At 35.1% G+C, this 18,136-nt stretch overlaps 2 protein-coding genes across 3 annotated transcripts in view; both read right to left on the bottom strand.

Annotated features, from left to right (window-relative positions):
- The window catches only part of LOC134537318 (trissin receptor-like), a 157,282-nt gene that overhangs the window by 39,271 nt on the left and 99,875 nt on the right, over positions 1-18,136 (bottom strand). The gene's annotated exons all lie outside the window — the stretch shown is intronic.
- Positions 12,761-17,238, bottom strand: LOC134537808 (uncharacterized). 2 transcript variants are annotated; one of them, XM_063378641.1, is made up of 4 exons: positions 16,435-17,238; positions 16,145-16,300; positions 14,004-14,823; positions 12,761-13,603 (listed from the first exon to the last, which is right to left on the bottom strand). In XM_063378641.1, exons 1-4 carry the CDS (start codon positions 16,563-16,565, stop codon positions 13,220-13,222), a joined length of 1,491 nt encoding a protein of 496 aa, XP_063234711.1. In that variant the 5' UTR covers positions 16,566-17,238; the 3' UTR covers positions 12,761-13,219. The 2 variants fall into 2 exon arrangements, with proteins under 2 accessions (XP_063234711.1, XP_063234712.1); XM_063378642.1 differs by lacking the exon at positions 12,761-13,603 and having other exon boundaries at positions 13,837-14,823.

Raw genomic sequence — 18,136 nt, 5'->3', positions numbered from 1 at the left:
TACTACTACTACTATTATTATTATTATTATTATGTAATTTAACGATCGTCCACCGATTTTCAGAACAATCGGTACGGTAATTTAAAAGTAATGCTGAATATTCAAATACGTTTTGAACCAACAATGGTGTTTTAAGGGCGCCGCCTATGTCCGTGGGAAAATCACTTCGCGCGCTTGGACGGGCTCATCTTCGTGCAGGAATCGCGGCAGACGCTGGAACTACTCGCCGTGGCTTTCCGCCCCTCGAAAGGCGGGATGGTGTCTTCCCCCACCCGACCGCCGAGCAGACACCTGGATGGGAGAGTGCGGGGGCAGGGGAAAGGGCGCGAGGCAGATAGTGAACGTGGTGTCCGCTTCCCGGCACCGAGCCGGCACCTCGAGACATTTGGCTGGCGCATGCGGCGGAATGTCATTGTTTAGGATTTCCGCGCTGAACTAAGGCCAGATTACACTTCAGAGAATCGTGAAAGATATTTTTATGCCATGATACTTTCTTTTGGAATGAAGAAACTATAATATAATTATTATTACCCATTAAACGAATGCTCTGTTGCTTTTAAAGTTGTGTTTGTATGCAATATTTTGCAGCTGATGAAACAATCGCCGTTTATTGTTCTGCAGTAAAATACATCTAGCATATTTCATTTCGGACGCTATTGTTTTCAGCCGTTCTTATAAATCATTAGGTCCGTTCTACAGTGAACGCACAAAAACGAATATTTTAATATACTTGCAACAGTGGACGCAAGCGGACACGGAAACGCTTCGGCATGAGATTGGCAACACAACTCTTGCGATTGCGTTTGAGTTTCCGTTATGCGTTTCCGTTGCTTACGGTTCCGTGTCACTGTAGAACAGGCTTTAGTAAAAATGGTTAACGAATAAAGATATATTTTCCTATTCAAACTCGGAAAATATAAGTGGCCTTTTATTATGAATGCCGTAACTGCATGCAATGATATGAAAGGCTTAGAATGATAGTGGAATAAGGCACATTACCAATTTTTAACAAAACAATTATTTGTTACGATATTTAAAAGACAGAACCAACTAAGTGCTTGAATGATTGTGAGAAAGTTAATAAATATTAAATAATTTAGAGGGGCTTTCGTATGAAACATATTTAATGTAACACTAGTGCTTCGGAATATAAGTGACTTACACCATTAACAATATTAGCCTCTCATATGTTACGTAAACGATGATTGCCTCACTCCTTATATGGTTGGCTGTGAATTAACAAATGGTGTTTCAAATTTGTGGTACTTTAAAACAACTATCTACATTTGCTATCAAATGAGATCGTTTTGTTTCTATTGCATTTAATAACAAATAATTTAGATTATTACCGACTGAACTATTAAACTTGCTACGCATTAGCGTACACTGATTGGCTAAATTTATTGTTATATGTTCGTCAGCCTGTGTGCTGCTTAGCGCTACAGCTCACAATTTTTAAGAGATAGTGCGGAAAACGATGTCTAGAAAGAACATAGCGAATGCAATTTTATTTCAGGAAAAAAAAAAACTGTAAATTCCACTGCGGGTCATAAATAAACTTATGAAATATTTTATAAAAAATTAAGACATGTTTAGTTTTTGTTCTACTGTAAGTTAACTAGTAGTCTAATGTTTATTCGTTTGTGTACTCGTATAGGCCTTTCTATATTGCCTGAGTTTATTCTTATGATTGTCTTAGATTATTCAATGACCTAGTGAGTGTACTAAAGGATTAATTTGTCATGTAATATATGACAATGTTACTCAACGTACTACATCCCTATTTATTGTCGTCGGTATTAAGTAATGTAAACTCTGTAATGTTTCTAATCTTAATGTATTTATATATTATTCTTATTTTAATATGGGTAATACCATGTGTGTTTGTGATCCTTCTTAATGTAACAAATACTATAATGTATGTTTTCTTCATATTCCTACTTAATTTTAAAGTACCAGATGTGTGAATTTAATATTCGTTCACTATTACAATAATAATGTACTACAGAGGCACATGTATCCACAAATGTAAACCTCTTGTAGGCACTTTGTACAGATTGGTAGTAAATCGTAATTAAACTTTTCCTTTGGCAGTGTATACAAAATGCCAAAATAAAATGGAAGGGTATGTAATGAAATCACTTGCTGCAAAGTGTGTATGGATATGTGTATATTTTACAACATATGTATATAAATATCTTTCTTGTAAATTACAACATTCATAACAAAATATATTATTCACACAACACCTAATGCTCATTCAACAATACCACATTTACATATTTTATTTACATTTTATACCTATGAGAATTGTTATGTTCATTCTTACTACAGGTTATACATCTATGTAATTTGTACCACAAAATAAGACAGTTGTCACCATGAATCAGCTTAAGTAAATGGTAAAAAACTGGCTTAATGTTTTGAAACTGTTGAGACAATAGCTACAATACAATAGCTCTGAACATACATACTAATTGTTTACACAAAAAAATATTCCACCTTACATATTTAAACATACAAAAATAAATATATTCATACAACTATTTCAGATTCAGTATAACAAATTATTTCGTTTCGAACACTCTTGATAAATAATACGGTGCAAATACAAATAATGAAACTAATGTTAATACATCAAAACCAAAAATAAAAATAAACAGCTGCTCGATACTAGTAGTAAACTATCAGCGCACAATATAACATGTAGAGTGAAACAAACATTTTACGTATATCTTTTAAAACGATTCACAATGAGATACGGCCCATAATAATATAATCTAAGTGCAAAGTTATAAGACACTGCATGCCAATTACACTGTTACATTATATTGATTTAAGTATTTCACAGCATACACAAACATAAGGTTTTTTTTTCTGTTGGCACGGAAACTGGCAACTGGGCACTTGTCTGTATAACTGTATCATTTCAAACATCTTTCGTCAAACTAGTACGCCAATTTTCTATGTTTCAATTGTTTATTGGACTAGAAAACAAAAATCTATAGGCCTAACTGTAATCTTTATGAAATCATTTTTGTTGTTAATATCCTTCTTTAAAAATGGGAATTTACCTGTACTGTTTGTGGTAATTTTGGCTTACATGTAAGGCTATTGTCCATCAATTGTTTACAGTGTATTATCAGGTTCCCTGATTTCCATATTCCTAGGATAACGTGGATCTATTATTTCCGGTAGAAGGCACGTCATGTAAAACTGTGTCAGTTTGTTGATCATTTTTTCTTTCCAGAAACTGTTCTCTCTTTCAATTTGTTGCACTAGTAAGCCACGTGGTGTCCAAAGGACGAAATAACAGTACTTACGATTGGTAATATGCAGTTGTCCCTGCACTTGGTACATGTAAGCATGTCCTTTCTTCAGAAACATTTTACCATCCACAATGTTACAAAATGTTACTTTTTTCTGTTCCACTGCTTCTTGTGGAGACATTCTGGCAGCTACGGCAGGACATTTTACTTCAAGGATACCATCATCTCCAACAAGACCGTCAGGTGTTGCTGCCAGCCATGGGTGTTCCTTATCGACGAATAAGCCACAGCGAGCCACCTTCTTACCAAAGTTCACTTCAAAATCCTGAATGGCGCTATGCTCATTTTCCAATCCATACCTTGTGGCCTCCGTCCCTGAAAACCTACTGTACAATATATTGACAACGGATTTTGCTCGCTTAGTGGATTTCTTCATGTTACAGATTCTACCGAAATTTGATGCTGTCAGTCGCTTGATTCTTTCTGATTTCCAGAGAACAGAATCATTTTGCCCTTTGGTAGCGATTTGTAGATTTTCTCGTTCTTCATCCGTTTTACAAAGACTAGCGAGAAATTCCTGTGTCTGTCTTGCATATTCGTCTGGTTCCATGTCAGGTATGCGTTGTTCTACACAGCCATAATCCTTGTCAGGACCTGTCACATACAACTTTCTGCGCTTAAATGTTTGTGGGTTTGTCAGCCTCCTGAGCTTTCTTTTCTCTGATGAACGTTCCTTGCGCTGTATGTGAGCTTTAGTGATGTTTCCAGGACTACTGTTTGTTAAACCTTTATGGATAAAGGACTGTGTTTGAGGACCTGAATTAAAAGAAATTACAGAGAGCTCGCTTCTTGTTTGGTAGCCACCACTCAAACAAAAGTTTACTCGTTTACTTGAAACATGCTTGCAAACCACATTATTGAAAGACTCTGCTGTATTAGTATTGACATTATGTAAAAGGCTTACAGCATGATGTGCAACAATGTTTCGAGCTGCTATTATTTCTGACCATATACCTGCCTCTTGAAGAGGCGGTACAAGGTTTTCCTCGTTTTCTTTCAATCCGCTACAGAAATAACCTCTAATTGCGCATCCTGAGTGGTCACCAAATACGTGAAATGGACCATTGTAAATGTCAAGTTTTAACTCCTCAATTTTTCTGTGAATTGGAAACTCTTTTTGAGCACGCCTATGCTGCACAGCTCCGGTGACTGCAGCTCGAAGGCGGAGTTGTTTGTCAGATACAGCCTTTCGTAGAACAGGAGAAACGGAACCAATTTCGTTTTTCGTCTTTTGAGCAATACAACGTATCCTTCGAAGGTAATTTCGCAGTATGTGGTTAGTACATTCAATTTTGGTGATTGTAAAATTTGGACCATATGGCTGAGCCTTCACCAACTGGGTCATAATGCTGCTATCGCCATCTCCTGAAAATGTTTACAACACGCTACGTACTAATGTGATAAATGTATAGGTATTTATTTATATACGAAAAAAATACAAGGCCATGTTGCAGCGTTTCGAAAATAATGAGTTAAATTTATCAGTTAGTTTCCAATGTAATGAATTGAGAAAATTCATGACTCCGTGAAATGAAACTGTGAACAAATCCTTAGAAGCTATTTAAATCTACCACGTATAATTCGGCCGCATACATTATTTTGTCATTCTTTATCTCATTTTCGGGCAAAAAATTGGCGTTAACTTATTTAGAAATATTGGAAAAAAACTGTTATGTTTATTGGTATGACAATACTTTAATAAAACGTTTAAGGTGGTATTGTTAAAACTGGGTGATTTTTCTGTATAGACAAAACATTGATTAAAAATTATTGTGTTTGAAGGGCCGTTAAACGCTGTAACATGGCCTTAAGGCCGGGCTTCAACCAAATTCACTCCGGCCGCGGTATAGGCATTTACATGCAAAACAAATTCCCGCGCGATTTCTACAATTTTTAAGAAAACGGCGTCAAACAAAAGCTATGTTGTAGATTTTGAAGACCTTAACAGCGCTATATCTTTAAAAGTTTTAATTTTTTATTTCAAGATGGTGATATTATGTGATATAATATTCAAAGTATCATATTTTTCAGGCTATTCATTTAATCGCTTAAACGGCTGTACTGGAACCTTGACTGAGTTGAATTCTTTAAAAAAGTCAGCGGGACTGATACTCTATCTTTAAAAACATAGTCACAGGATGATTATTTGTAATGGAAACATTGAGGCCGCGAGGCCCAGCACGTGGTTGTGGGCGAGGGGTGCCAGGGGGGAAGAGGATGACGCGCTAGGTGACGGAGATAGGCTGCCGTGTTGCCAGCTCCTTCCTGGAAGGTCACCCACCCCTCGCGACTGTGAGCCAGGGAGACGAACACGGGCTAGTCATCTGTCACGCCTTGCGCGCGAGGTACTGACATTTCTGACAGTTCTGCATTTACAACTTCACTGGTTAGTGTTTAACTCTTTACAGGACAGAAAATAAAAACAAAAACTGATAGCATGATGGTCATGTATTAAAAACAGTATAAATTGTTCTCGCGCAGTTCGTCTTCACAAATTAAATTTGTTCATTATTTTAAATAGCTTTTTCTGTGGTCGTTTTTTCGTATATAATTTAGGAGGATTTTATGTCACACTGTTATGCACACCGGCGCTTCATAGAAACAATCCTGTCTAAACCAAATGTTTATTAAAATTTTTAACTTCACATTTATTGTGACACAGATCTCAAATTCCTATCTGAATATCTACACATACTTGATCAATTTTTATTTTAATAACGAGTTTAAAAAATAACATAGAATAGCTTTTGCTATCTTTAGGTTTAGGCTTCTCCTGAAAATGCAAATGTTTCTGAAGACGCACAAACTATTACATTATGAAGGTTTGCTTCAAACTTTGATATTATTGGTAGACCTGAGTAGATAAAAAAATATAGCGACACTCACATTCTGTCAATTAGAACTTTTTGTAATAAATTTTTTTTATGGCGTTGAGGCCCGTGGTTAGTTGCGCCCTCGGCTACCTTGCATGAGGGGAAGGGATGGGGAAAGGTGTTTGGCGCCAGCGTCTCACCGAGGTCACTCATTCTCTCTTTTTTAGTATTAGTGTGACGCTCGACTACGTATGACTTATTCAATGAAATTTATCAAGTCTTGGTACGCAGTGTGCGATTATCGGCAGCACAAAATGTCTCAAGAAACGGCCACAATTATCAAAGCGAAAGAAATCCGCAAAAAAAGAAAATGCTTCTGGCACGTAGGCCTACTGCTAAAAATAAAAAGTATGTACATGTGTTATATATATATTATATATACACGGATATGAGACATTTATATTTGACATACTGTAAAACTTTTAAAATATTATTGAAAACAGAATACTGGAAATTAATTTTTAACATTTGTAAGAGTTGTTAAATATATTTGCTCTAAAACCATTTCAAACGAATTTAACGTTTCATTTTATGCGTAAAAATAAGCCTATAGTTTGAAAATGTATTAATGATACATTACACATTTGTTCTAGTGACAATGTTAGCCGTAAAATTGCGGATGCATGCGGGGCAATTTTGATTTTTATATGCAGCTATAAATACCATTTTTATTAGGATGCAATTTTGTCTATAATTTTTTTGTAATCTTTACTGTCAATTTTACGAGCTGGCACTTATTTTCAGCGACAATAGATTATAAAACAGAAACTGAGAAAACAATCCCGAAATATTTCTGTAAAATATGCTTTATGTTATTCATTTTTTAAATTTTACCATGAATAAATTATTTTATACGTCTATGTAAAACAAACATTTTATTAAAAAATTTAATTTAATGTAAAAATCAATTTACGTTAAAAGTAGTAATAATTTAGAATTTCTGAGTTTCGGTGACGCCTTTGCCCACTCACCGATGGATTGCCATTGTGATTATACACACGTCTTATATTTACTATAATGTGACTGAAAAACGTTATATAATTAACGTTTATTTTTATTTAATAGTAATGAATAGTATTAAAAATGTATATTATTGTCATGTTATAATTGCATGTCTGACATCTAACAGGTGCACAAGTTAGTATATTTAGGAGTATTATCTGTGACAAAACAACTTATGTAATTAATGTTGATTACATCGAATCACTGCAAGTCACTTTTGGAGAAAGAACTAATATCGTGAAACGAACAAAAATGCTAGCTGATTGTGAGCTATGGCACAAAATGAGACGTGTGCGGTTAAAAGTCAGTAATTTCGGCGTTGTTTGTCGCCGGAAAGAATCTATGTCCTGTTCAAATCATGTTAAACAGTTACCTACTTTACATGCCCCCGTTTTCGACACTGGCAATGGAGTACGGTGGTCGCAATGAGCATATTGCCATTCAGAGGTTTCAAGCACAAACCGGATTAGTTGTACAGAAGTGTGGTTTATTTTTGGATCTCTAATACGGATATTTCATTGCTAGCCCTGACGGACTTGACCAAGGGCTCCAAGAAACTGAAATAAGAAAAAGAAAGTTTTTTCCACGTGTCAATGAAACGGAAGTTTAATTATTAAACGTTCACACCTTTATTTTTATGAGCTGCAAGGGACTTTAAACATACATAGCGCGAATACTGTTACTTCATGGTAATGTCTGTTGTTCGTCAGAATTTACAAGTAGAAAGAGTAGAAAGAGATGAGCTCATGCGGGAAACAGAAATGTTGCCGAAACTGACTAGATTTTATCGTAGGTGTTTTCTGCCTGAGATAGTGGTGCCAAATCAAAGCATAGACAGAGCAATTAGAGAACCAGGCTACATTTTGGAAGCTGAAAGAAGCTTGGCAGAGAAACAGCAATCAAGACGTCAAAAACTGACCCGGAAAAAGCAAGGGATAAATGAATGTAAATATAATTGAAGTAAGATATTTTTGTTCTTTGAAACTCTAGACGATTGCCATAAAATGTTCTGTTGTGTTCAAATTTGTTCTAACATCGAAAACATTAAGTTAAACGAAAGAAAACAATTTTTTTTGGAAGTAACTGTACATGAGTTTTTATAAGGTTATAATTTTATCTGAAGTTTATATTTTAATTCTGTGGAGACATACCTTTTAAAATATTGTTTACAATGAATTCCGAAGAACTGATTATAGTTGTTTATTTTGATTATAGTTATTTATTTGTTTTGTATGTTGTAGTAATATACGTGTCTTTTGGTCTCTATGCTGATATAAACTGTGTTTCTACTATCAGTTATAGCCTATGGTTTTTCTTCTCATTTTTCTATTTTGTATGATATATTATACTGAATGAGTAAATGTCACTATTATTTTGAATTCTTTGTAAAATATGAAATATAAAACATGATTTTCAAACCTAATGTATTTTCTTTAACTGTGGTTCACATTTCGCAACAACTTAAGAAGTGGTCATTCTACGTAATAACTATTTGTAGTACCGGTAAATGTAATAATTAATACACGGTTACCATTAGTTGTAGGTACAATCATTAGCATTAAACATTATGGCAGAGGGAACATACATTTTTTAAAGAAAAGTTAATCTAATATTGTGTTAATCCTGATTTAGACACATTTTTCACAATACCAATCTTTTGAGCATTGTCATAGCCACATCCTCTGATAAGATCCTTCATAAAGATTAACTCATATCGCTGAATTTACTGATCAATAAAGAAAAATATTTGTAAAATTTACAGCTTTGAAACGTATGGAACCGTATTTATGTTTCAAAAATACATAAAACATTTCTTGTAATTATTTTGACACATTCTCAGCTGATATTAATTGCCTGAAAATAATTTTTAAAAATCAACGCAAACAACTTTAATTATTATGTAATACTTTAGCTGTGAAGTTATATGTGGATGAAAATTATACAAATTCTGGCAGGTTTCATTAATGTTTTATTATTATGAGGTTTTTTTTCTTGCAGCAATTGAATATTAAAAACGTAAATCGGTTTCAGCTAAAAATGCCCTACACTTAACTGAAATTAATGATAAAAACATATAAATACGTTAATGTGTAGTTCTTACTAACTTATAACAAACTTCTTTATCTTGGAGAGATCTCAGTTTCGCAAAAAAACTTCGTTTTCAAAGTATAGTTATATTTCAATGATACATACAAACACACACATACATATATATGTATATATATACATATGTATATATATATGTATATATATAATTATTTTTCATGCATTAAGCACAATTTTACTCTACTGAAAATCTCTGTGTGTATTAATAAATGCTGATTTATCATTATTTGCTTGGTAATGGGAAACTAGAAGGAAATATATATTTTTTAATGAGGTTTGGATGGCCACTTCTAGAAAATTGAGAAAATGACAAAGTAAATACGAACCTTCGTACACACGTACTGATTTCACGTTACTTCTATGTAGGGACTCGGAAATTTCGTGAATTAATCTGGAATCAGGATAGAATTAAATGTTTTAAATGTGCTCAACCCATGTTTGCTTTTCCTTTGGCTGATTTCTTATCCTAGTTGATCAGCACTACCTGATTTACTTTTTTTTCTTCTCCTAGTTGGGCATCGCAGAGGGGTAGCTAATAACTATCGCCCAAAAATGAACTCAGTGGAACAGTATAAATGTTTTCATACTAGCTTGCGACAAAATGAATGCGCGAAATTTACCTATCTCTATTTATAGGCCTATACAGACTGATAATACTGGCTGTGATTCGATTCGCCAGTAGTATAGGAATGTATGTCCGGGCACAGGCGCCAGGCGCTGGTGTCGGTGCCGGGTCAGTGACCGACCGACCTCTGACGTCACGGCGGCCATCTTGGACTAAAAAATTCCTTAATTTTTCTCAGAAATGACTCAAAATGACTCAAAATGTCCCATTTTCCAGGGAAAAATTCCCGTCTCGAGGGAAAATTTACCGTTTTTAGATCTTAAAAATACCAGCGGGTAGAAATATCCATATTGAGGCTTAAGCATCCATGTATACAGCTTCCGATAAGCCTCTGACGTCATAATTTAATATGTCATCATGTAATATGACGTTACAGTTGCAATTTCCGTTACGGCAGCCATCTTGAAAATCATTATTTATTATCCTATTTTAATGAAAAAATTAAAAAATTAATAAAAAAGCTATTTATGAAAAAATTTAATTTTTTTCATTAAAATCGGATAATAATGATTTTTAAGATGGCTGCCGTAACGGAAATTGCAACGGTGACGTCTTATTACATGATGACATATTCAATGATGACGTCAGAGGCTTATCGGAAGCTGTAGACATGGATGCTTAAGCCTCAATATGGATATTTCTAGCCGCTGGTATTTTTAAGGTCTAAAAACGGTAAATTTTCCCTCAAGACGGGAATTTTTTTCCCTGAAAAACGGGAAATTTTTACAAATTTTGAGTCATTTTTGAGGAATGTTTAGTCATTTTGAGGAACTTTTGAGTCCAAGATGGCCGCCGTGACGTCAGAGGTCGGTCTGTCATTGATCTGGCACCGTCACCAGCGCCGGCGTCTGTGCCCGGACATACATTCCTATACTTCTTTCGCCTCTTTTTACTTTTCCGTCCCTGTTTCAGGTAAGAGGTTTAACAGATTTGGTAACCAACCTTGTTTTGTCTAATCTGGTATTTGTCAGTCTGCATTTATTGTAGGTCTTGTCCGCACTGGCCTGTAGATCATAAAAGACCAACTATAAAAATTTCCATGTTTACATATTATATAGTTCGTTAGGAACGCTGCATCTGCAAAGTTGTTGACAGCTCGTCAAGCATAACTTTACCGTCGTTACAGCCAATATATGACTGAAACACTGTTGATTCTTATACTGGAAAGCTTAGACAGTACTCTGTAATTTTTTTTCAATCAAACTGAAATATTCATGCACACAAAATTACAGATATTTGTAAATATGTACATTTGCACGAAAGCAAATCGCTGCAAATGTGGGATTGTATTATTGCCCGGGCATTTATTCTTTGGGTTGTCCCAGTACCTGAATTAGTTACAGTTATTTATAAACATTTCCCTGTATAACTTTCCACGACTAAATGCGCACGCACAAAAGCACAATAAACAATTATGAAGTCCAATTGCTAAATATTATTACATTTTCCAAGGGTTAAAAATGTACCCTTGTACAAAAAAGTCGTAATATAATATTATATTGCAATATTCGTAAGCGCGACAGTAAATATCCAGCTTTGTTTAGAAAAACGCAAATCATAAATTCAAAAATAACCATAACAATGTTTTGTAGAAATTTACTATATTTTCTCTAGTAATATTACGAAATATTTCTTGGCAACCGATTTCTAAAGGAATTTTGTGAAAATGTCCAAAAACATTTTTTTTTTCTGTGTAAGGAATACTATATTTAATTATAATAAATTATTTTTATACTACTAATTAACAGATTACTTCAGTTTACAAGTTTGCAAGCTAAGAACACATATCCATGAACGATACGGAGTACTTGATTTACCTATTGTACTTGCACTTGGCAATTCTTTTATAAACTTAAGTTTTAATACATACTTGTATTAGGTCCTCATTTTTTACATTTCGTTACATTGCCAATGTGTAGCAAGTATATGTATGTATGTACATCGTATTTTATTTCTTACGAAATATTTGTGTCTTGAAATAAATAAATATATTTCAAGAAACGCATCTCGACTACTGTTAAATTTTTTAATAAATGACAAATTGTTTAATGTTATGAAAATAGTCCTGCCCTATAACTCGTGTATATATATATATATATATATATATATATATATACACATATATATATATATATATAGAATCATGTTTATATATAAACATAATTCAAACCTTTGGTCACAAGTGTAATATTCGCATACATTATGTGGATAAGTTAAAATATTTTTAATTAAAAAAAATAGGTTTGTTCATAAAATGAAATGTGTGTGTAGGAAAACCCGCCAGAGTGACGGGGCTTATGTTATGGGACGTGTAAGTGCATGTCATCCTTGAACGTGACATGCAATAGATTTCAGTTTAACTGACCATTGGTTGTAGGATTATAATTTAAAAAAAACGTTATCAATGTCGTATTATCAGAATTCATCTCCAAAAAAATCCTGCTCTATATGATGCCTAATGAAGATTCCGGCTGTCCCGGGCACCGGGCTTCTAGTGCTGAAGCTCTGCTGAGTGGGTGTGCCTCGCCTAACCGTCCGCCCCTAGCTAGGCACGCGGCTGTTCTCCTCAGTTGGACACAGAGCTGGCAACACCGGATGAACACCTGATCCCGCCGGCGCCCCCCTTCCACCCTTCTGCTCACTCGCTGCCACGGTCTTATCTCTGTCTGCGATCTCTCGCTCTCAGCTCCACCCCAGAGCTATCTGGTGACCGTGATTCACAACCGCGACCTTGAAGCTTGCCCTTAAACAAGATAAGACTTCAATACTCTATTTCTCACAAATATTAAAACTAAGGCCGCATACTTTACAAGATTTTTGGGTCCTTTTTTCGGCTAAATGGAAAACTTTATACCTTGCATACCCTTTAAAAATATTCCTAAGAACCATACCAAGACATAAATCTGCAGTTAAGCCCTCAAAGAAGTACATATATTAACATAGTGGTAGGCTCTGAATTGTATGGCTATGCTATTTCTGGGGTATGAAATACAAGTGCAAGACAACATTTCTTTAATTAACACAACTACTTACATACAATGGCTCACTGAAAAATACCTACAGAAAACTACCAAATCATTTTTAACTCGAAATGGCCACATATGCACGTTCTTCTTGTAGGCATATCAGAGCGCTCGGTTACTGCTCTGAGGCTAACTATTTTCATATAGTTCACAATATTTAGTACCTACTCTTCGCGAGGTTACATTTATAAACATTGTAGAGCTAATACCTTTCTTTATATTTAGGAAGTAGCTGTTACAAAAGCGCTACACTTCAGTTCGTTACAATATGCAGCATTGTATGAAAACATATGAAACGTGCGACGTCGGAAATAAAAACATTAAATACCACACGGCATTGAAATTATTTCGAAAATATACTATCGACACAAATACATAATAATTAATAACATCTGAAATTAACTGATCACCTTGTGACTCACCAATCAGCTGATGATATTTCAGGTTATGCATGGAAACACTGCATTTGAAACCTTCCACTATGATGTCAGATTCCATGGCATTTGAAGACTTGTTCCAATTTTTGAAACAGACGTGGTCCTTTGGCGTCTCATTTTTACTGTTTGCTCGTGAACATATGCAGCAGTATCGATTCCTAGTGCTTGCGAAGATAACTTTTTTTGTTTCTTTTCCTACTATGCAAGCCTATAAGAAAAAAAAAAACAAGCATATTTAATCTGTTCGCTGTAAAACTTAATGTAAGGTAACGAACATTGTATAATCAGGATAATTACATTATTTCGAATGTCTGGCATTATGCCAATAGGCTCTAAGTATATGGCTCTATGCCGGTAGGCCTAAAAGACTTTCATACTAGCAAACAGGTCTATCACAAAATAACTATACAATGTTTGCACTTATAAAAAATTTAAATTGTCGCATTTATCTACAAAAGAAGGAAATATTAACAAAATAACTATTACGTGTTGTTCACACTGTCATGAACTTATTTTAGTTACTAATAATACATAATTACTGATATAACACAGATTGCCTACAAATTATTATTCAACACGCAATAAGATTACGTAATACACAAACTTACCACCCCAGAAAGAGCATCATATTTGTTTCCATACGATCGTTTACACCAAGCTCCATCAGTGACAACTGCTATGAGAGGAACTCCGTCGACATCCACACTGCCATTTTCTACTGCCAATCTTGCTTCTTCTTTGCCAGCGGCTTCCATACTTTGACATGCGACATCGTGTATAACAGAAGATAGGGATTTTTGACATTTGTTGAAAGTCTCCTTGGCCATGCAAGGCATTTCCAAAGTTGAAGTTATGTCTTGTAACTGTGTAAAACTTTGGCCCGTTAACAACATACTGTTCACCCATGCCATGTTACAGTTGACTTTATTTGTTTGGGGGTCCTCCGAGAAAATAGATTCAACAGTACCACACATATTACACTTGAAATCAAATTTACTTATCATTCCATTTTTATGTTCTTTTATTAATCGCATATTTTCAAACGAACACTGAAACACTTTGTTATGTTGGCTGATGCGCGACATTTCTTTGAATAGAAAGTCAACATCAAACAGTCGACGGCCTTGTATCGGAAAGGTTGATGATTCAGAGCTGAAAGTTTTTTTAGGAGAGGTTTGTTCGGGTGAAGATGCTGGTGACGAAAGTTTCTCCACGCCTTCAAGAAGCTGAGCGTAGTCACTTGTGACCGATTTTGACTCTTGTTCCGTGTCTGAAAATATTCCAGTAACATCATATTCTTCTGTAGGATAATCAGTAGTTGTGACTTTCTGCGGTGTCGCCAATATTTCGTTTGTCCAAAACGAACAACCTGCTCCATCGATGTCTACTTGATCATGTGAAGCAGTATCGCCGGGAGAGGTGGAACACCTAAAACAAAACAAAATTAAAGATATGATTTTCCTTGAAATAATAATCAAATACGCTATTAAAATTGTAAACAACTATTATTGTTGACATAATTAGTAGGCTAAAATTAATAATATATTTCATTAATTATGTCGCAAAGTTTGGCTCAATGTTCCAATTGTGAAATTACAAAATTGCTGTGTAAAACAAAAATACCACGTCTCAGAATATTTTAATTATATAACCGTTAAAACAAAATAATTTATTAACTGTAGGCGTAATGGAAGATATGTTAAACAGTATTTGAATACAGCAAACAACAACACTTCCAACCGCTCAGCGATGGTAACAGTAAAAAGCTATAAACAAATAATATTTTGAAAACGCTCACATAAGTTATATACAATTGTTACTAGGTATAACCCTTCAACTTTCTTTTAACATAAAATGTAACTACGCAACTGAAGTACTATTTATAAGTGTTAATAAAGATCTAAATTTTAATCATAAGTAATTTAAATAAAAAATGAAAGATTATATTCTTTTATTTCTTCCATATTCCTATGTTTGTAGAATACTGTTACCTACTTTACAATTTGCTAACGAGTTTATCGGAAGAATGATTTGATCCGTGTTGTCTGCAGCCGAAAGCCGATGACCTGACCACTACGCTACCATTTCTTATGATAGTAGTTGAGTTAGACATAATATTTAGGTTGAATTTAGAAGTATGTGGACTGAAAACACTAATATTATATTATGAAAAAATACCGCCTCATAAATTGAGCGCGAAATCTTACAAATTAAATTTGCGAATTAATATGTTTCACTATTTCAATTATTGGTTTAACAAAGTTAATATGTAGTTTTCTACAGTTTACTGATTGAGATGTTTCATCAAATTGAATCTGTGAAAAATCGTAAGTAATAACGAATATTCACTGATTCCGATGTAGAGTCAATTAATTTTCAGTTCTCAGTCATAAAATGATGGAACGTATTTATGTAAGCTATTATAAATACATACGCACACGACATTTAAGAGAAATGTGTCAAGAACAGGCATATTACTTTTTTATTAATTTTCATTCAGTGCAGAAGTATTTGGAAACATTTAAGGAAACGTTTCATGAATCTCATACGGGAAAGCATGCTATAAAACTATGCAGTAATGTAGTGGACTATTTTATGTATGTGTATAGGCCTACGTAATATTCATATACAGGTATTCATGCGTTATAGACGTTTTATCCGTGCTAGAAAAGTAAGAGAGACACCTTCTTTCGGCATTTTGCCCTTTAATTATTCTTAAGTAATTGTTGAAAAAAACTATTATTCAAACCTTGCTGGAGACAACGTTATGTAGCAAGTCTCACTGTCTGTCTGGGTTTTCCTTTCAACAGCATTTTCTATATTCCCCGCGTGTTTGGATGTACTGAAAGACTCATGTGAAGTATAGTTGGAAAACCTTGTTTCATGGTTTTTCACGTAACGCAGCCTGTGAAAGAAAGAACATTTAAATTTAATACAGCTTAAATGGATAGTAAAGGAATATAAAAAATTATGCTATATAACCTTTTCAACTGAAAGTGAAGGCTTACATGTTTCTTAATAAATGTACAACACACTTACCTGCCGTCAACTAAACGTAAAACTTTCCCTTTGTTCCATTTCCTTTTCTTTCGAACTGCATTCAGACGCAAGTGACGTTTTTTACCTCTTCTTTTGTCTTCATTCAAAACTTGCTTTCTCGCAGATTCCATACCTTTGTAAATCAAACCTTTCTAAATGGGTATAAAGGCTAAACGTTCTACTGGCACTTGACGCGAGTCAATTCACCCACACACATTCACAAGTATCAGAGCACGCACGCAGGATGATGGATGTACGAACTATTATCTCGCACCTCGCACTGTGCGTCTGTCAAAGACAGCTACTGCCCTAGACTCAGGTTAGCGACACGCAGCAGCTGGGCACTCCCCCTACCAGCCGGATCTTTTCCCCCCGCATACCCACCTTCCCGCCGCTCAAGGCTACTTCCCCTCCCGGACTGATAGCGGCCGAGCGGAGCGCGTGGTGGCGCCACTTCACTGGAGTGTCTTACTGGCATGCAGTGCTTTAGAACTGCATCGTAGAACCATCGATTTTCATCTACGAAACTATATTTTTTTATCACGCGACGCAAGACAAAGGTGCATTCTACGGGTCTATAATTTTCCGAAGCCCGGGAAAATGAATCTTCTTACCTAAATCTCGCCGCAAAAAGTGCCGTTTTAGCCATTTTCACAGTCAAAACTTACCTATTAGTAAGGGAAAATAGAACGTCTCACTATTATAGGCCTGTAAGCTGTTCCTTAAATGCTTTTCGTAGCCAAACCGCAAAACAATACGTGGAATAGTTTTCGAATAAAAGCCGGATTTCCAAGGCTCTGCACGTCTCTGCGCTCTCCAAGTAGGCGGCGCCCTTAAGGCCCGTCTACAATAGTCCGAACCTGTGCGTGGTCCGTGTCCTTATCCGAATGTGAGTGACGTCACTTTGTCTCACCGAAAACTGCCCTGTCCACAATTGCGATGTCCGATGTCCGAATGTATTGATTTCTAAAGTTGATACCAGAGCGCAGTAAATGTGCCAAACAAAATGTTTTTGTTTATTGTTTTGATGCTTTGTAGTTTGAGATTGAACTTTTGAAAGCTGTGGGAGTTCAATTTTATATATTTATTCAGTAAGGCAAAGTGGCAAATGTAAATGCTAAAAAATGAACTCATATCACAGTAATCGAACAGCATTAATTTTAATGTCGTCTTGCTCTTCTTGAATTACAACACCTTCCATTTCCTTCAATAACAAAAACAAACACCACGTTTTCAAACGGGAACCGGAAATTCAAATATCGTGATTGTTCTGTTCTTTTTCTGTGTCCGAAGTACACAGGTTGGGACAAAAAGTTCAAATTGTCGAATGTCTTCGGACCAGGTAGGTTCGGACCTTCGCCCACTTGACGCATGACGTCAGAGGGTCACGTGGACCAATCAGCGACGAGTGTCCTTCGGACACAGTTTAGGACATTGCTATTGTAGACGGGCCTTTACAGTTACACATAATAATTCAAATTACACCCGGGATCTTTTGCACAATGTTTTAAAAAAATATTGTAACACATTATAAATAAGTTAGGTGTATTTGGGATGCGTATTTGTTATAAAATCGTTTAATAAAAACGAAATAATATTATTCCCCTACCGTTAGCAAAATTTTTATAAATATGTATACAACATCTGAAACTGCTATATTACGTGTGGCCTCGTGGCCATGCGGTCAGCGTAACCAACTTTC

The sequence above is a fragment of the Bacillus rossius genome, chromosome 12, assembly GCF_032445375.1.
Source record: "Bacillus rossius redtenbacheri isolate Brsri chromosome 12, Brsri_v3, whole genome shotgun sequence".
Lineage (NCBI taxonomy): Eukaryota > Metazoa > Arthropoda > Insecta > Phasmatodea > Bacillidae > Bacillus > Bacillus rossius.
This window is presented reverse-complemented; position numbering and strand designations above follow the sequence as displayed.

Bases quoted from the DNA above. Each gene is read 5' to 3' on its own strand.
- LOC134537808 (XM_063378641.1), bottom strand. From the start codon at position 16,565: ATGGAATCTGCGAGAAAGCAAGTTTTGAATGAAGACAAAAGAAGAGGT. The intron at 14,824-16,144 runs GTTTGAATAATA...GTTTTGTTTTAG, and splicing joins ATAACGTTGTCTCCAGCAAG to GTGTTCCACCTCTCCCGGCG. The intron at 13,604-14,003 runs GTAAGTTTGTGT...TTTTTCTTATAG, and splicing joins ATGATGCTCTTTCTGGGGTG to GCTTGCATAGTAGGAAAAGA.